At 39.8% G+C, this 20,779-nt stretch overlaps 1 protein-coding gene across 3 annotated transcripts in view; it reads left to right on the top strand.

The window, feature by feature from the left end:
* Positions 1-14,677: 14,677 nt before the first annotated feature.
* Positions 14,678-20,779, top strand: part of ANKLE2 (ankyrin repeat and LEM domain containing 2) — a 41,141-nt gene continuing 35,039 nt past the window's right edge. For 2 of the 3 annotated variants that reach the window (XR_003567511.1, XM_027844155.1), the window contains exon 1: positions 14,689-15,052. Coding sequence is in view for 2 of the 3 variants with exons in the window: in XM_027844155.1 (XP_027699956.1) it covers positions 14,770-15,052 (283 nt within the window). In the remaining variant the exon portion in view is untranslated. Of the gene's footprint in view, positions 15,053-20,779 lie in introns of all 3 variants that reach the window. The other variant, XM_027844156.1, reaches the window with a different exon arrangement.

Below are 20,779 nucleotides of genomic sequence, written 5' to 3'. Positions count from 1 at the left end.
GGAGGGAGGAGAATGAGAGTGTGGAAGCAGGGGGATGTGACTAACAAAGAGGGCAGTGGAAGCATAAGGAAAAAAGAGAAGAAAATTTTGAAAAACCATTCGTACATGTTTCATCTGTTGTGTAACAGAGTTAAAGTTGTAGTGATTATATTATTTTCCAAATAAACACACAAAATACAAGCTGTAACTGATCAGTGGTCAAGTCAGAAGACAAGTCTTAAGCACGTGTTGGCAGATGAGACTGCCACACATTGTCCAGAAGTCCAGCGTGCATCGGCAGGAATATGTGCATGTAACGACTTGTTTACAGTGCGATACTATACGGTTACACGTTGCAATACTGTATCATCAAAATATCGATACAGGAAAAAAACCACAAATTTACAATAAATTATTAAATTTAAGATGCATCATTTTAAAAAATATATATATTTTTTAATGATGCAAATTTCAAAAAATATATATATATTTAAGGGTGGATTTCCAGGGGGGCACTGAGTAATTTTTTTTGAAAAGGGGGTAGCAGACCAAGTAAGTTTGGGAACCTTTGTATATCTATATCTATAGATATAGATAGATACACACGTATATATATACACATACATACATATACATACATGTGTGTATGCATGTACATATATATATGACTAACAAAAGGAAGAAATATAAAACTAGAAAAAAGTAGGAGAGAAAAAGGAACTAATAAACAAAATCCTTAAGGGAAAGGTGTAACAAACAAGAAGAGGAGATCAGAGGTGAGGAGAAAAGAGCCAATGGGAACAGTTATCTTTAAAAAAAAAAAAAAGATCAAAGTAAAGTGACTGAAGAAACATAACACTGTGTTTATAGCAAAAAAGGGAATTTGAAAGTAAAAAACTTCTACACAATGTTAATGTACCTAGGATAAGAATGGAAGAGGTCAAATAGGGAAAAATCTTTTTATCAAATTTATCTGATTAGGGTTTAGTATCCAAGATATATATAGATATAGGTATATCTATGTGTATATGTATATATCTTTATGTTATATACATATATGTATATATGATATGAACAATTTTTTAAAAACCTACAAGTATTCACAACATTAAAAAAAAATGCTCCAAATCACTAATAATAAGAGAAATAACAAAAGAAACAAATCAAAACATTCCTGAGGTTTGACCTCACACTCTACAAATTGACAAAAATTTTAAAAATGGCAATATTGAAGAGGTAGTGCAAGGATAGGCACATTAATACATTGTTAGTGGAGTTGTGAAACTGTCCAACCATTATAGAAAGCCATCTGGAAGTATGCAAATAAAGTGACTAAAATATCCATTCTCTTTGAACCTGAAATTCCATTATTGGTGAGAGAAATGATGATTTCTTTCTTATATCAATAACCAATTATTAACTGAGATTAAGATTTTTATTTTCCTATTTCCTCCTTCTCTACTAGGGCAAATCAGCCTCTGAAGAAAGGGCTGATGATGAGATTCGATTTAACATTCTCCTCAATCTTGTTTGAGGCCCTATCCAACTGGGGAAGCTTAGTTCTGATTAAAGAGTAAATTCCACCCATTATGTTCTATTCAGACTGGCTTGGTTGGGATGGGGGTTGGGGTTAGAGGGAGATACCTTTTGTATAAGTTTCAGAGGCAGGAGTAGTCTGCCTTGAGATGAGTCTCTCTTTGTCCATGACTGACATGATCAGAGTCACTTTACTTCACCCACCACTCATTATAACATTCATTCTCATTAATTGTTAACCAAGTAGAGCTGATTCCCACCTATGGGGAACACCCACTCTTCCAAGGGTATAGAAGTTTCAAGAGGCCTCCATGAGAGGCCTCAGTTTATGAGAGAAAGCTAAATGATCATTCTTTTATTAATTACTAGCTATAATTAATAAAATGATTAATTACCCAGAAATTATGTCTCAGACTTTTCATGCATCACACTGGGCTTAAACCCTAAGGAAGCATTGATAAAAACAAAATCGGGGCAGAGCCAAGATGGCAGAGGGAAAGCAGTGACTTGCTTGAGCTCTCCCCCCAAACCCCTCCAAATACCTATAAAAAATGGCTCTAAACGAATTCTAAAGCAGCAGAACCCACAAAAAGACAGAGTGAAACAAATTGCCGGCCAAAGACAGCCTGGATAGTTGATTGGAAAGGTATATCGCACCGGGCAGGGAGAGGAGCGCAGTTCAGCGTGGGTGCGCAGGCCGCAGTGACCCTGGAGCAGGCTTCAGAGAACTGAATCTCGGACAGCTGTGGTGGTTTCCAGACTTCTCAACCCAGGAACACCAAAGACAACTTAGAAGGTCAGTGGGAAAAGTCTGTGACTGCGGTGAGAGAGGAGCTAGGCCTCAGCCACAACTCTCAAGCGTGGCCTGGGGCCACGGCTGTTTCCTGAGCTTCCAGCCCATAGACTGAGGCATAATCAAGTGGCTGATCAGAGGGGGATTGCAGGGATCTCTTTGCCAGGGCTGAGGCAGGAATCTCTTGCTTTACCAGTGCTTGGATCTGGGTCACAGTTCTGAGGGGTGGTCCTGGGGCGTGGAGGAGCACTGGCGTGGTGGAGCTTGTGGCTGTAGAGAGAAAACGCCTCGCCCCTTATCAAAGCACCTTGGAAGAACTGAAAATTTTCAGATCCCTAGAAGTATCTCTGAAAACAACTGTACAAACCCCCGAAGCTTGGGACAGTACATTCTCCACATTGGAAGCAGACTTTTACCTTAACAAAGAGTTTAAAACTCCAGTAATTTGGCCGGGATCATAAGTAAGCAGTGCAAAAAGAGTCAGACTATATTATCTTACTTTAGCGACAAAGAAGATCAAAACATACAACCAGAAGAAGACAACGAAGCCAAAGCTCCTACATCCAAAGCCTCCAAGAAAAATATGAATCAGTCCCAGGCCTTGGAAGAGCTCAAAAGGGATTTTGAGAAGTAAGAGAAGTAGAGGAAAAACTGAGAGTGATGCAAGAAAATCATGAAAAACAAGTCAACAGCTTGCTAAAGGAGACCCAAAAATATACTGAAGAAAATAACACCTTAAAAAATAGCCTAACCCAAATGGCAAAAGAGGTCCAAAAAGCCAATGAGGAGAAGAATGCCCTAAAAAGCAAAATTGGCTAAATGGAAAAGGAAGCCCAAAAGATTACTGAAGAAAATACTTCCTTAAAAATCAGAATACAGCAACTGGAAGCTAGTGACTTTATGAGAAATCAAGACATTATAAAACAAATCCAAAAGAATGAAAAATTAGAAAACAATGTAAAATATCTCATTGGAAAAACAACTGACCTGAAAAATAGATAAAAACAAAATCCCCATATACTCCAAAATATTTTTAGCATTACTTTTTATGATAGCTAAAAACTATAAACAAAGTAGATGGCTATTAATTGGGGAATGAATAAATAAACTGAGGTACATGAATGTAATGGAATATTACTGTACTGTGAGAAATGATGTATGTGTGATGACTACAAAGAAGCATGGAAAGATCTATATGAACTGATGCAGAATGAAGTAAGCAGAGCCAAGAAAACAACTGTTGTTGTGTCATTTTCAGTCATGTACAGAATTGTTTTCATGTTGTTTCTCCCATTAGACTATAAGCCCCTTGAGGACAGGGACCATCCTTTGCCTTTCTTTGTACCTGCGGCACTTGAGCACAGGGCCTGGTACACAGTACAAATGTTCATTGACTGGCTGGCTGATTCCATGTAAGTCCTTTACAGATGTTATACTTCAATGCCTCACTATGGCATGGTGGTAATCCTGGGTTCTTGAAGACTATGCCACTGGAATACAAACGCTGTTTGGTTCTAGTCATTTTGGTCCTCTTCAAGAACAAAGGACAACAACCACCAACCATGCTGGAAAGGCTTTGAGTGTAGGCCCCATAACGGACCATATATATTGTCCAAGGATCAACCTTGTTGAAGTTTAGAGAGGTTCATTACCAAGCTATATATGGGTTGATTGTAGAAGGGCCATGTTCTACATCAATGGAGAAAGCACCGATACTGATAAAAGCATAGGTCTTTGATATAACACAGTTTGCCTGGGCACATACAGATTGCCCAACATGGAGCCTCCCTAAGTCTTCTACCACACAGATACTGAAAGCCACCGGAGGGACCAAAGGGAGCAAGAAAGGTCATGGTAAAAGCGGTGTTGGTCAAGGCTCAGGGTGGAGAGGAATGACCTGAGGTCACTTATAGACCAAGTGGTGAGCCAGAAGTGCAGTGACCAGGGCAGCTAGGTGGTGCAGTGGTAGAACATTGGCTCTGGAATCAGAAGGATCTGAGTTCAAATCCAGCCTCAAACACATGATACTTACTAGCTGTGTGACCCTAGGCAAGTCACTTAACTGCAATTGCCTCACCAAAAAAAAAAAAGTGCAGTGACCATATCTGGCCTTGGATTATAGAACATTGGAAGAACCAAGAAATCAAAACCCCTCATATGGAGCTCAGAAAACAACAAAAATGAAAAAAAAAAAAAAAGAAAAGAAAACCCTGAAGCATGAGACATTATCTCTCACACCCTGGGAGCAGAGCCCAACTCTAACATCAAGTTAATGGCCAAGAAAATAGGCCATTTAAAAATGAGTAAAAAACAGAGAAAGAAACCCAACCATAGATAGCTACTACTGTGATAGAGAATATCAGGGTTCAAACTCAGAAGGAGAAAAAACAGGTTCTCATAAAGCTTCAAAGAAAAATGTAAAATGGCCAGAAGCCAAAAAGAGTTCTTAGAAGAGCTTAAAAAGAACTTTAAAAATCAAATAAGAGAGGTTGAAGAAAATTTGGAGAAAAAAATAAGAGTAATGCGAGAAAATCAAGAAAATAACGAAAAGAAACTCAATCAATTAGAAAAAGATCCAAAAATTTGTGGAAAAAATAACTCCTCAAAAATTAGAATTGAGCAAGGGGGAAACTAATAACTTCATAAGATATGAAGAAATAATGAAACAAAATTAAAAGAATAAAAAAAAGAAGAGAATGTAAAATATCTCAGAAAAATAACTGACCTGGAAGGATTGAGGAGAGACAATATAAGAGTAATTATTGAAAGTTATAATCAAAACTGAAAGTTATAATCAAAAAAGAGCCTACACACTATACTTCAAGAAATTATTAAGGAAAATAGCCCTGAAGTTTTAGAACTAGAGGGGAAAACAGAAATTGAAAAAAAAAAACCCACTGATCACCGCCTGAAAGAAATGGTTGTTGTCCTTCATTCTCGAAGAGGACCAAAATGACATCACTATGCCAGAGTCAAGTTGCAGTGTGTCTGGCTATAGCTGATCAAACCAACACGAGCTCTAAATGCTCTACCACAGGTTGGGCACAAATAATCCATGTGAACATTTGGGGTGGATTCTCTAAATTTGTGCATCTCATGTTTCTTTTGAGCTGCTTCAATTCTGCTTTACTCAAAGAGCACAGCACATTCTCTTACGAGCAGTCCTGTGCCAGTGTCTCCCATGCCACACAATCAATTCCAAAGTTCTTGAGACCTTGAGAGTGTCCCTGTATGACTTCTGACCACCATCTGAGTGCCTGCCCTGTGTGAGTTCTCCATAAAATAGTCTTTTTGGTAAGGGTACATTTGGTATTCAAAATACATGGTCAGTCCATGGTAGTTGTGAGAACTCCACAGGGTTTACCAGCAGGATAGTTCCATCTCTAAGAAGGCAGCATTTAATTTCATCAAAAGTAAAGTACAAGCAAAGCTTAAAGAGATGTGGGATTCTTGGCTCAGTAAGAAGGCAGATAAAATTCAGTTTCATGCTGATAGTAACAATCCGAAGTGCTTTGATGATGTCCTTAAGGTTATTTATGGGCCAAAGACCTATGGTGCATCTCAGCTACTCATTGATTAGTGATAAGGACATGATCCTAGAGAGATGGGCTGAACATTTCCACAGTGTTCTCAACAGACCATCATCAATCAATGCTGAAGCCACTGACCATTTACCTCAGATTGAAGTCAATCCCTCCCTATCTGAAGTTCCAACTGAAGAGGTTTTGAATATCATTAGGCTCCTTTTGTGTGGCAAAGCACCTGGTGCTGATTCTATTCCATATGAGATTTACAAGGGGGGGTGGTCCATTTTTCATACAAAAGCTGATTAAAATTTTCCAGGTTATATGGCAAGAGGAGGTTATCCCCCAGGAGTTCAAGGATACCTCCATTGTCCATCTCTATAAAGGAAAAGGAAACAGATTGTCCTGTGACAATCACAGTGGGGTCTCTCTCTTAGTCATTGCTGGCAAGATTCCTGCCAGAGGCCTCCTTAATAGGCTGATCCTTCACCTGAAAGATGGTCATCTACATGAGAGCCAGTGTGGCTTCAGAAAGGGCCAAGGAATGGTCAATATGATGTTTGCTACCCGACAATTCCAGGAGAAATGCCGGGAGAAGAACAGAGGTCTGTACACAACATTTGTAGATCTGACCAAGGCCTTTGACACTGTCAGTTGTGAGGGCTTATGGAAAATTATGTCAAGGTTTGGTTGCCCAGGGAAGTTCATCAGCATTGTACATCAATTTCACAAATGGCACGCTTGCCGGGTTCTGGACAACAGATGATACTCTCGTGCTTTCCCAGTCACCAATGGAGTGAAACAAGGCCTGAAAGAGACAGCAAAATGAAAACTCATAGCAACATTACAACTCAGTTTCAAAGCTCCCAGGTCAAAGAGCAACTCTTACAAGCTACTTGAAAGAAACAATTTAAATATCATGGCACTACAGTATTGTGCAGTATTGCAGCACTACAGAGGCACACGGACATGGAATGTGATATCCTGAAGGGCAAAAGAGCTGGGTTTAGAACCAAGAGTAACCTACCCTGCAAAGTTGAGTGTAACCCTGCGAGGGGAAAAAAAAATGGATATTAATTAAACGACTGTCAGGTATCCTGGAGGAAAAGACTAGAACTGAACTGAAAATCTGACTTACAAGAATCAGGAGAAACATAAGGTAAACTAATTGTAAGGGATTTAGTAAGGTTAAACTGTTTACTTCTTATATGGGAAAATGATATTTGTAACTCTTTAAGAATGTTATCATTATTGAGGGAAGGCTGTGCAAAGTCACCAGCCTCACTTCCCTGGAGCCATCTGGGTCCAGTGGCAAGACATCAGGACGACTAGAGATGGCCCAGGATGCAGTGGGAGACCTTGGCCCTTTTATTTTATTTGTTTTTGGGCAATTGGGGTTAAGTAACTTGCCCAGGTAAGTGTCAAGTGTTTGGTCTGAGATCAAATTTGAACTCAGGTCCTCCTGACTTCAGGGCCGGTACTCTATCCACTGCATCACCTAGCTGCCCCTGACCTTGGCCCTATTAAGCAAAGGTCTTTTCAGGTTTTCACTTTGAGTGAGGCAAAGCTCATTCAGTGAATAGGGCTCTTTAAGAAGTGAGTCAAGAGATGGACGGCTCCTTTAATAAAAAAAAGAAAAATTTAGACTGTGAGCAGAAGACTTTCAGAGTTGTGGGCCAAAAGAGAAACTGTTACTATTTACATTGACTCTGAGCTTGGAGAGCCCAAAAAATAACCATTAAGTGGTGCTTGGGCAGGGAACTATGGTGCAATCTTTGAGATTCAGAGTGATTTGGCTTTAAGGCTTGATCTTTGAGAAAGAAATCTAGCCAGTAAACCCCAAGTTAACTAGGTAGCTTTCAGCCATCCAAATGCACTTTCCTTTGGGAGTGAGAAGAGGGAGAGGGAGAGGGAGGGGAGAGAAGAGAGAAGAGGATATGTTGTTAATAAACAAACACGTTGTGAATAAAATTCCAAGAGACAAAGTTCCGGATATGGAAAAATCAATGTGTTAATTAGGCTAGTCAATAATCAATAAATTGAGGTCAGTGATCTCTCTCGGCAATTAAAAATGAAAGGGTGTCTTTGGGCCATATTACCCCAAACTCTAATGAAGGGAACAAGGTCACATGAGTAGCTCTTGGTAGCCCTTGATAGCACTGACAAGCTTTGTTTGGTTCCTATTTACAGGACAAACAGAAAGGCTCAGCTTCTCCCTTGGGAGAGGCAGGAATGTGATGACATTCCTCAGCTGGAACAGGCCTAGTGGATTTTTTCTGTAAGCTAATAAAGAAATGGCCTTTTGAACAGAGAAGGGAATATTAAAAATTAACATTAATAATCAAATTATACAGTATTAAAATTAATTTTCCTAATTCTCTCTTTGATTAATTGAAAGACACAGTCTCCTCTATGGATCAGATTGACTGACAGCATTGACAGGGCCGTTGGGGACAGTATTCTTTGCAAGCAGGCTTTGGGAAGGATTGAAAGGGAAGGGTAACTCACTCCTACTGTCCATTTCATCAGCAGCTTAGGGCTCAGATGTCTCATGCAGCTGTCTGGTTTCTGAGAACATCTCCTACTGCAATTATCTGGTCTTTTGGAAATCTCTCCTCTCAAGCATTCTGGAATAGACTCAGAGTCACTTCTAGCAGATCTGCTAGGTCACTTGTAGATTCCCCTTTCTGTTAAAATATCTTGCAAAATAGATCTCAACACAACTGAATTCAGTCATTTTAACTTGGCTATGCCAATAACTAGGTCATGTTGTAAGAGCTACCTCAAACCTTAAGCTCTAATATGAACATCAAATTAGGAACCTCTAGATCAGAGAATTTACATTTTTTCATATTCTTTTCTGCTCCTATCCTCATCTAAATAAGGTACTTGATTCAGAGACTGCCAACCACAGGTTGAAGGGAGAATCTAAAAAAGAGAACCTATGAGGATATGACTCGTAGAATGAGTCCTTCTGGTTATGAATTTGATATTTACCAAAGTGGTTATGTCAGCGAAGGTTAAAGAGTACTTTTTAAATTGGCATTAACTCCACCATCATTTCACTTCTGGCATCCAACAATTTCATCCTTCACCTTGGATTTAAGTCCCAGAAATGGGAGAAACTTCAGTTTATTGCCTGTAATTTTCTTGTGATTTAAGTTAGCAAATTGTTATGTTGATATATTCAGGAAATTCAAATAACAGCTGAGAAATCATAGATTTTTACAATTTGTTACTAGAACATGCTCAAGGCTTTTTGTATCCTAGTAGAAAAATTTATATTTGACACATATAATCATCTGATCTTGTTATTTTCTCAAAAAATTTTCACTCTAGCTATTAACTTGAGGTATTGCTCTAGTTATTTAATCTAGCTTCTCGATCTAGTCCTATACTTGAGCACATAGCTAACACCCTTTCTAAATATGTTACTTCTATGCTTAAGCTCAATGGTCATGAATTTACCTAAAAGATGCTTCTTTAACTTCAATTGTAACAAAAGGCTAATTGGGTACATGAATAGATTAAGTAAATAATTCCAGATTGTATCAAATGAGTTGTTTATAGTAAAACATGTTTACCCTTCAGGTCATGCTCTACACATAGGTGTTACTCCCACGTTAAATAATACATCTAAGTAAAATTGGATTTTCTTTTAGGGTAGCACAAGATAGGCCACAAGTTTCTCTCTTCTAAGAAAAATGATTATGCTGAAGTTCTTTTCTTTAACATAAAATAAAAAATGTTTCTGATTTGACCTCACTAAATAGTAAAATTACATCTTGGTTGCGCAAATTCTTACACCATTGTCTGATTATTCCTATATCATTCTGAAGGAATGAGAATACTTCAGGGACTTAATTTTATACTTAGGACAATTCAAGCACTAATTTACTCCTGCTTTGGCTATGGAATGACTAGAAATTCAGATAGAAAACAGTAAGATCATTCTCACTTGCAACTTATAGAAATTTGGATGTTTTAATATTAATCTAATAACTAAGAGATTCAGTACTGCAATGATAACTTTCCACTGTTCGCTTGCCCTGATAATAAAAATTTGATATGAGAAGAAGAAATAAGGATATAGTTATAACAACCCAGGCCCAAGCCCAAGGGCACAGAATAACTCAACACAACATCCGTATCAGGATAAAACATCCTTGGCTCTGTTTGATTCCAGGTAAGAGTCACAGTTAAGTTTCTGGCAAAGTCCCATTTCATTTACAGGGTGCCAAGGCCAGACTCAGAATTTAACCGGGTAGGAAACATTCCTGATCAAAAGGAGGTAACACAATTCTTCCCTTTTAAAAATATACCCAATTAAATACTTCATAGGTTTTAACCTTTTCATAATAACCTTTAATAACTTAACAATAATTTCATAATTTGTATAAGTGATAGTTGAATAATTTCAGATAAAACTTCATCTTTGCTATATGCAAACCTGGAAATTTCCAGTTTCTTAAATTACAGTACTTCGGAATATTACATATAACAAAAGTTTTCAAACGTTTTTTTCTTTTTTCATTTTTTTTTTCAAAGTTCTAACATCCAGATGAAAGAGAAGCTGCTTTCCTAACAGCATATTTGATACAGCAGTTTACCGAATTTCACAATATTATAAACAATATTATGGATTTGAAACATGCAACAAAACCCATTACCATGACCTCAATTCAGTTAAATGCATTTCCAAATTACCTTACACAGAAAATCCTTCATCCTCTTACATGTGGCTTTAATACAGCTGAACAAATTTAGGTAGGACTTACTTCCTTAATGTAAACTGATTTATAATGTGAGCTGATTTATAAACTTTTTCATTCTAACTATAGAGATGAAGCTAGTTCTTCCACCTCTGAATCTGGAAGCTCTCAGGTTTAAGTATTACAGGACCTTACACCATATCACCAGTACAGCTAAAACAAATTTATAACTATGTCAAATAGCAGGGCTCAAACATCTTATCAGAAAAAGAAAAAACAACATATTTTTGAAACATTATAAATCTTAATAAAATAAGATATACTCAAGAAAAATAGCAGCTTTTAGACAACTTCTTTTTTTTTTGGGTGAGGTGATCGGGGTTAAGTGACTTGCCCAGGGTCACACAGCTAGTAAGTATTAAGTGTCTGAGGCCAGATTTGAACTCAGGTTCTCCTGACTCCAAGGCCAGAGCTCTATCCACTGTGCCACCTAGCTGCCCCTAGACAACTCTTTAAAAACTAAGTTTATAATCTAACAGTATCTAAATTACAAGATAAGTCATTTTTCTAACTATGTTGATGTTTCCAAGTTTCACAATATAGACATGTATTTAATTTTACATTAACAATACTAAGAAATACATATAAAGCTTTATCAATTTAAATTCTCAACTATTATTATTACGTAAGCTCAAAGTACACCGGGCTAAGTATTACAAGCTACTGCTTTTAAAATCTCTTACTCTAAGATTCTAGGTGGAAGACTGATTTTCTGGCGCAGGCAGAAAGCTCTAAGGAATTTCGTCATTTGCTGGCATAGTGGCCCCTAATTACTCAGGCAGAAATCCTTGCGAGTTTTCACTGACAGAGTTAACTAAATAATTCTCAATTTGCACAGTATAAGGAAACACAAGGTACTATAAAACAGTCATAACTGAAACAGAATAGGGCACTGAAGATCATAATAGCCAACATTTACATAGGGCTTGATGTATAATATATGGCAATGCCGGATGCTAAGCGCTCTACAACTGGAGCCCTTACAAATGATCCTGAAAGGTGGTTGACTAGCAGATGTTTATCTGATTTCACTTTCAGGCAACTAAGAAGTTAGGCAGTTCAGTGTAATGAGTAGGGATACGGACTGGATTTTTTTCTTTTTATTATATCTAGTTCTCAACTAAAATTAAATTACTGTCCTTTAACCTGAGCATAGGGCTAGATCTTGAAGTAGGTCAGTCTGCTGCCAGAGTTCAGCACTCAGCACTATTTCTCAAACCTAATTACTTCAAACTGTTAGCAGGGTTGGAAAGATCCTACAATTCTACCTTTCTCAGATGAGGACATTTTAAGGGGTCCTTGCTATGCCAATCGCCACAGAAAATCATTATTATTATCTTCTACATTTCTCACGAGTTTTTGAATTGATCTGTCTGTTTAGAATGTTGACTTATTCTTTGTGAAATATGTGAAACACTATTCCTCAAATTCATTGTGTGTGATTTTTTTTCTGGTTAACTGATTTACTGTATTACAAAACTATGTTTTCCTTTTGAGCTTTATAAAAATTTCAACATAAAAATATTTATCTCTTTTAACCATTAAATCTATAACCCAAGAGAATCAAAGGTCACTTTTCTAATAATATTTCTAATACAATAAATTATCACATTCATATTAGGTACTAATTCCATACAGCTAACAAATTGGTAAGTAACTTGTAAGTAAGGTAACTTGGCTTAAGACAACACAGCTAACAAATTTTCTATCTATGTATTTTCCCAACACTTGGTCTTATTGCCAACTAGCAAAATAAAGTTATAATTGTCCCACTTAAAATGAAATCAGAATTAATTCAATCACACCTGGATCTATATTCCCAAATGGTATCATACAGTATACTTAAGTAATAATAATTTCAATTATTTAGCATTATTCTTTATTAAAGACTTACTATGTATCAGGAGGGGCAGCTAGGTAGTGCAGTGGATAGAGCACAAAGCCTGGAGTCAGGATGACTTATCTTCCTGAGTCCAAAACTGGCCTTAGGCACTTATTAGCTGTGTGACCCTGGGAATGTTACTTAAACTTGTTTTCCTCAGTTTCCTCATCTGTACAATGATCTGGAGAAGGAAATGGCAAAGGACCAAACAGCCAGAATGAAGTGGTTATCCTTGCTTGGATTGCTGAGAGAGGCTGGGATATCATGACCAGGCCTTGCTACCATGTGTTACCTCCTCCGCCTTTCCTCCTAAAACCACAAAAACTTTTTCATGAGTCCTTTTGGTTGGGAAATCCACTGGATATCCTCCAGGATGGCAGGTTTGCTACCCTGTTATCTCAATTAAAGATGCTTTATTCTTCAACTCATGGCTTTGATTTATTTCAGGACGTGACATGTACAAAGCCACTGTAAATACATTAGCTCACTTAAACTTCGTAAGTTTGTGAAGTATTAATTATTATGAATACAGACATTTCAATTATGTCCATTTTAACATTCTCCATTGTACACCAATTAGCTCATCTAAACTTTAGAAGTCTATGAAGCATTAGTTACTATTAATATAGACATTATGAATTATCCCCATTTTTGGAGGATTTTGGAGGCTCAGGTTAAATGACTTCCTGTGAGTCACATAGCAGTAGAGAATACAGACAAGATCTGAATTCAGGTTTTTCTGCCTGGAGGGAGGTACAGTATAGCTTTTGATCTGATACTCAGTCATACCTCTAAAAGTAGATGAATATTTGTCAGATATGTTGTAGAAGGCATTCTTTCTATTTCAGGCATTGAACAGAGCCCTGAATTTGGAGTCTTATCACCTGTGTTCAAATCCCTGCTTTGCCATTTATATTCCCCTGTGTGACCTTAGGCAAGTCACAGCCTTTGTGGACTGAGGAGGTTAGATTTAATGGTCTTCAAGGTTCCTTTCGTTCCAAATCCTAAGAACTACATGCCACCTGAGATTCCTTTCAAATCTGATACTCTATGGTTCATTGATTCCTGAATTTAATCAATTAATCAATAAACATTCATAAAGCACCGACTATAAACCAGTCACTGGGAATACAAAAAGAAGCAAAAGGCGGTTCCTGCCCTCAAGGAGCTTAAATTCTAATGGAGGAGACAACGTAAAACAACTATATACAAAGCACGCTATATAAATAGGAAATAATAAGAAATAGTTAAAAGAGCGAAAGCTCTACCTAAGAGAGGCTAGGCCTGGGAAAGATCACAGTCAGGCAACTTTTTACTAAGACCAAGTTGCAGAGGTGTGGCTGATCTGCATTGGGAGACGGAGTTTCCTCCCACCGGAATTTCCCGACACTAATGAAAATGTAGGTGTGGACAAAAACCCAAACAAAAACCGACCAATCATTCCCGAGGTCTGCCGGGGGGGGGGGGTGTACACACTGGACGCCCTTTAAAGTTTGCACTATTAACATTTTCTCCGTCTAATCCACAACCACCATAAATTGCGCCCGTTTCCCGAGGTGTAAGGGGCCTCGCTGGGCTCCAGCCCCTCGGCCCGGGCGCCGGCAGGGCTCGCGGATGCTGCTGCCGCCGCTGCCCAGGACGCGCTCTCCCGGGAGGGGATCGGCTGTGCGGACACGAGGGGCTATCATGTGGATTACCACGCGTTAGGAGCGTTAGGAACCGGGCAAACCTGGCAGGACGCTACCCAGATACCAACGAAGAATGGGACCCAGGACGAGGCTCCAGTGGGGCAGGGCCCCTGGGGTGGGGACACTGGGGCGGCTCCGTTGGGATGGGCGGGGCAGAACTCGCTCCAATCCATTCAAGGAGGAGGAGCCATAGCTTATTTAGCGGGCTCGCCTCGTCCCCATGACGGAAGGAGTTCGGGTGCGCGTGCGCGTGCTCACTGGTATTCCGGTGCCCACCGTTGAGCCTGAGTCTTCGGGCACCTCGGCATTTCCGGTTCCCGTTTGTGTCGGGTTCACTGGGAATTCCCTGCTGTCCTCCCGGTCCGCGGAGGAGGCGGCTGGCGTTCCGAGGATCCCGGTGACCTCGATACCGTCTTCCTTTTTGTCAGGCAGCGCTCGGGTCAGGCGGGCTGCGCGCGCAGCCGACGTCGTGAGGGCCCTGGCAGGACCCCGGCGCTGCTGAGGCGGCCGGAGCCGGAGCGGGAGCCGAAGCCCGAGTGGGAGGCGTTGTCGTCTTCGTTGTCGTTGTCGTCGTTGTCCGGACGGGGGCGCGGCGATGTGGTGGGGCGAGGGGCCCAGCGAGTGGCAGACGTTGGCCTGGGAGTTGCTGGGCGCGTCCGCCGTGGTGCTGCTAGTCCGCTGTCTCGTTCGCCTCCGGGTGCACTGGCCGGGGGTGATCCGCCAAGGCGTCGACCGAGGCCGCGGCAATCTCTGCCTGGACTCCGGCCCGGACCTTGACCCCGGCTCCGACTCCAGTCCTAGTCCGAACCTCGGCCCCGACCCGGCCTCCAGCCCGGCCCCCGGCCCTACATCCTCGGCTCTCGGCGGCCGCCGCTCAGGTGAGACTGGAGGACTCGGGGCCCCGCCGCTTTCCGGCCTTGCTCCCCCTCTTTCCCGGCCTAGCGGTCTCTCCTCTCCCGCAGCGTGCCCGCGGCCCGGCAGTAATAATAACAACGATAACGACCTTCCCGTTTTTGTCTCTTCTTACGGAAGAGGCTCCTCGCGCGTGGGGGCCGCGCCCGCTCCCCTTCGGGTCCTGTAGAGGTGTCCCTCGGGCCCGCCTGGCTCTCTGCAGTCGGCCCTTCGGAGGCGGCCAGGTTGCCGAGGCGTGAGTGCCGGACTCGGGCCTTCCAGGCTGGGCGAGCCCCTTCATCTCTCTCAGCCAAAGTTTCCACATATGTTTTAACAAAAAAAAAAAAGACAACAAAAAAAAAATCTCTTAAAAAATACTAGCGCTTACGTCCTAGGGATGTTGTGATCAAAGGAGCTGAGCTACATAAAGCATTTTGTAAACCTTAAAGCAGTATGTAAATGCTGTTATCACCTTCATCGTCTTTCTCTTTAAAGCTGGCCCAGGAACACCCAGGTTCAAGTCCTGCCCCTCACTCTTACAAATTGTGTGACCTTGGGCAAATCACTCAACCTCTCACCAACCCTGGCAACTTTTAAGTCAGTAAGTTGCCGAGAAGTGGCTCATCTGCACTGGTAGAGGTAGTTTACTATCCAAGAATTTCTCTCCACCAATAAAACCACAGATTTGGAGGGAGAAATTTTTGTTACTATCACCGTCATCTTGGCATGCTGGGGTGAGGGGGAGCAGAAAAAGTAGAAGGAGTGCCTGGTGTCGGGATGAGAAATGGAGGGGAGAGGATGAAGGTGATGATGCAGATACAGCTTGCTTCAGAGGCAGGAACACTTGGATTCAAGTACTTTCCTAAGTGCATTTTCTGTTGACCCCCTAGGAAAGTCTTCTAATCTCTAGGTGCTCCCAGGCAGCTCTGTAAGATGAATTGCAGTTCAGCATCCATAGAGAGAATTCTCACTTTGTTGAAAATCATAGGTTCCTAAATTTTGAGCTGTAAGGGAAGGGACCTTAGAAACCATTTAGTCCTACTTTCTTGTGCAGATGAGGAAACAGTTTACAGAGGTGGGCGCTTGGATTTTAAGTAGAAGAGGTGGTATTTGAATATAGGTCTTCAACTCCAGATCCAGTGTTTTTTTCACTGTACCATGTTTCTGTGGTCTAGATGGAATCATAGCTGACATGAGTATAATGCTTGGTTCAGTCAGTAGACAAGCATTTATTACGTGCATAATGTTCATTGAGCAAATAGACTGTATTAGGAATTTTGGAAATAGAGACAAAAACAAAACAGCCTTGGTCTTCTAGAGATAAGGACATGGGTTTAGAACTAGGATGGACTTTAGAGATCATTTAGTCTAATACTCTCATTTTACAGATGAGAAAACTGAGACCCAGAGAGGTTTATGTCTTGCCCAAAGCCAGCGTTTTAGTCTTCTTATGCCAAAGCCAGTGTTCTGTCCACTATGCTTTGCTGCCTTCAATTTATTTTAGGTACTAGGGTAACTACAGGAGGAGATGGCACCTGAGTTTAAACCATTCAGGAAGCTGTGAGTTCTAAAAATGGAGTGATAAGGCTAGGCCTTCCAGGCATGAATGAAGGTTCAGAAATGGGAGGGAGGGGATAGAGTGCCAAGTTTAGGGCACAGCTAGCAGGCCAGTTTGAGTGGAAACAGAAAGTCCATGAAGGGAGTGATTGGAAACACACCTAGAGATAGATGTAATCAGGAACTGGGCTAGGAAGGGCTTTAAAAGCCAAACTGAAAAGTTTGTAGTATATCCTAGAAGCAGTTGAGAGCCACTCAATATTATTGAGCAGGGGGGTGACATGTTAAGAGTTAGACTTTGGGAAGGTGATTTTGGCCATTTTGTGTAGAATGAGTTGGAGAAGTAAGTCTGGAATTAAGGACTCGAAGTAAAGAGGATATTGCAAAGTAGTCCAATTGATTAGAGCCTAAACACACTGGTGTTAGTTGTGTCAGTGGACCTGATGGAGGCAGGGTGTGGGGGAAGGGGCATTGACGCAGAATGAAGATGGTGACCGACTTTATCAGGCTTTAGGCACCCTCCCAGCAGTCCTGTGAGCTAGATACTACATTCATTAACTCCTTTTACACAAGAGGAAACAGGCTCAAAGACAGGAAGTGACTTGTTCATGGTCATATAGCTAGCTAAGTGTTTAAGTTAGGATTCAAACGTAACTATCTCTGGACTCCAAGTTTAGCACTTTTGCTACTATGGTAGGTTGCTGGACATTGGTTTGTAGTGTCTGGACCTGGAAGGAACCTTGTTTGAGATTGTTTGGTCACACTGAGGCCCTGAGAGGGAAGGTATGTGCCCAAAATTGTGCAGCTAATAAGCGCCACAGCTAAGACTTGAACTCTTCCTTTTACTCCAGATTTGGTGTACTCTTTAAAAAAAAAAAAGAGGATTTATTTTTTTAATCTTTTTTTTAACCTCACTACAACTTCTCCTAGTATTCCTCAGCTTCTCAGAGAACCATCCCTTGTAACAAATAATATTTAAAAGAAAAAGAGAAAAAATAAGAAAAAAAGGAAAAAACAATCAGCCAAGGTCCAGTACATTTTTGACCACATCAGGTGTACCCTGGTGTAGACTTCTGGATCCCATCCTAACTAGGTCTTGATTGATGGCTTTCCTAACTCACACATTCATTTCATTCTTTGGCAAACATTTATCAAGTGCATATTATGTGCAAAGCCTTGTGCTAGGTGGGTAAGAGCACATTTACCTGTGCACCTGTGTGACCATAGAGTGGTCTACTTTGCCTTGACCACATTTTGTGTTAAAAATAATCAATATTCACAAACAAAAATAATATACCTATGTAAAAAGGGGAGGGTTGAATGGGAAAAAGTCTTTGTATCAGATTTCTCTTATTAAGGGCTTGGTATCCAAGATATATTAACAGTTAACTGACATATGTAAGACTAACAGCCATTCAAAGCATATGAAGAGTTTTTTTTTTAATTTAGTATTTTTTCCCAAATTACATGTAAAAACAATTTTCAACATTCGTTTTTAAAATTGAGTTTCAAATTCACTCCCCCATTGAGAAGAAAAGCAATCTGATATAAGTTATATATGTATAGTCATACAAAACATTTCCATATTAATAACGTTGTAAAAGAAAACATAGACCAAAATTTAAAAAATAAGAAAAAGAAAGTAAAAACAATATACTTTGATCTGTATTCAGACTCCATCAGTTCTCCATCATATCATGGATAGCATTTTTCGTCATAAGTCATTATGATTGAATCATTATATTGCTGAGAATAGCTAAGTCATTCACAGTTCATCATCATACAGTATTGCTGTTACTGTGTACAATTTTCTCCTAGTTCTACTCATTTTACTTTGTATCAGTTCATTTAAGTCTCTCCAGGTTTTTCTGAGAGCATCTGGCTCATCATTTCTTATAGCACAATTCCATCATAATCATATACCACAACCTGTTCAGCCATTCCCCAATGATGAGCATCCCCTCAGTTTCCAATTCTTGGCCACCATAAAAGAGCTGCTATAAATATTTTTGTATAGATGGGTTCTTTTCCTTTTTGTTTTTTATCTCTTTTGGAATATAGACCTAGTAGTGGTATCACTAGGTCAAAGGATATGCATGGCTTTATAGGCCTTTGGGAGTTCCAATTACTTTACATAATAATTGAATCAATTCACTATTCTGCCGACAATGCATTAATGTCTCAATTTTTCCATATCCCTCCAACATTTATCATTTTCATTTTCTATCCTATTAGCCAGTCTAATAAATGTGAGGTAATTTCTCAGATTGTTTTAACTTGAATTTCTCTAATCAGTAGTGATTTAGAACATTTTCTCATAAGGCTATATACAGTTTTGATTCTTCATCTGAAAAGTGACTGTTTATCAGTTGGGGAACGGCTCTTATTCCCATAATTCTCTTATTCCCATAATAGAGAATTATTTCTCTATATATTTGAGAGGTGAGGCCTTTATCAGAGAAATTTGCTTCAAATTTTTTTTTTCACAGTTATGATTATTGCTCTTCATCCTATTTCTTCCCTGCTTATTCTATTCTCTCTTTCACCTGTCCCTCCTTAAAAGTGTTTTGCTTCTACTCTGGTCTCCTCCAGTCTGCCCTCCTTTTTATGAGTACCACCCCCTTCTCTTGTCCTTTTCCTCTCCTGTTTTCCTGTAGGGTAAGATGGATTTCTGTTCCTAATTGAGTGTATAGTTGTTCCTTCTTTGAGCCAGTTCAGAGGAAAGTAAGGTTCAGGTGTTCCCCACCCCCTCCCCCATCTTTCCCTTCACTGTAAAAGCTCTTTCTTGCCTCTTTTAGGTGAGATAGTTTGCCCCATTATACCTCTTCCTTTCCCTTTCTCCCAGTGCATTCCTTTTTCTTACCCTTTAATTTTATTTTTTTAGATGTCATTCCATCATATTCAATTCACACCTGTGTCCCCTGTCTATGTATACTCCTAACTGCCCTAAGGATGAGTTACAAGTATCATCTTCTCTTGTAGGAATGTAAACAGTTTAATCTTATTAAGTTCTTTATGATTTCCCTTTTCTGTTTACCTTTATTTGCTTCTCTTGATTTTGTATTTGAAAGTCAGATTTTCTATTTAGCTCTGGTCTTTTTATCAGGAATGCTTGAAATTGAAAGTCCTAAATTTCTTTGAATGTCCATTTTTTTTTCCTTATACAGTTTCCAGAATAAGAATTGTAAACTATTAACCACATGAAAGCATGCTCATTAATAATAAAAGAAATGTAAATCAGAACACCCTGAAGGTTTTATCTAATTCTATGCAAATTGGCAGAGGTGACAAAAGTTGAGTTTAGTCTGTTGGAAGAGTGGTGGATAGATAGGCACATTAATGCTAAAGCTATTTGGAATTATGCAAATAGTGACGAAATATCTTTACCCTTTGACCCAGAGACTCCATTATTAAACCTCCCCAAGGAAGCCATTGATAAAAGTCCCCAAAGAAACCAAAATATTTATAGTAGTATTTTTTTTTTTTTTTTTTTTGTGAGAGCAGATAGAGCTAGAATGTTAGTCTGGAAGCATAATGAAGGATGGACTGGAGGCAGGATAACGTATTAGGAGGCTATTGTAGGCCAAGTCAACAAGTATTTATTAAACACCTGCTAGTGTCAGGCATTCTGTCAAGCACTGGGTTTGCAAAGAAAGGCAAAAACTGTCCCTGCCCTCAAGGAGCTCAGTTTATCTAAGGGGAGAGACTGAATGCAAACAACTATGTACAAACAAGATAGAGGCCAAATTGGAGATAAACTCTTAAGGGAAGGCTTTAACTTTATGGTGGATTGGAAAAGGCTTCTCACAGAAGGTGAGATTTTAGCTGAGACTTGAAGGAAGCCAGAGAAGTCAGGAGGCTGAAGTGAAGAGGAAGAGAATTCTAGGCAAGGGGACAGCCAGTGAAAATGTTGAGTTGGTAGAGAGGTTGTGTCTTGTTAGAGTGTCTTACCAGAGTCACCTGGTTAGAGTATTCTAGGGGAGTAAGATGTGAGAAGACTGGAAAGATAGGAAGGGTCCAGGTTAAGATGGTCTTTAAAATACAAAGAGGATTTTATATTTGGTCCTGGAGATAATAGAGAACCACTGGAGTTTATTGAGTAGGAGTAGAATGACCTGGTCAGCTCTGTGCTTTAGGAAGGTTATTTTGATAGCTGA

This window comes from Vombatus ursinus, unplaced genomic scaffold, assembly GCF_900497805.2.
Source record: "Vombatus ursinus unplaced genomic scaffold, bare-nosed wombat genome assembly UNPS02014935.1, whole genome shotgun sequence".
Lineage (NCBI taxonomy): Eukaryota > Metazoa > Chordata > Mammalia > Diprotodontia > Vombatidae > Vombatus > Vombatus ursinus.
Note: the sequence above shows the minus strand (reverse complement) of the source record. Positions and strands in the feature narration are given on the sequence as shown.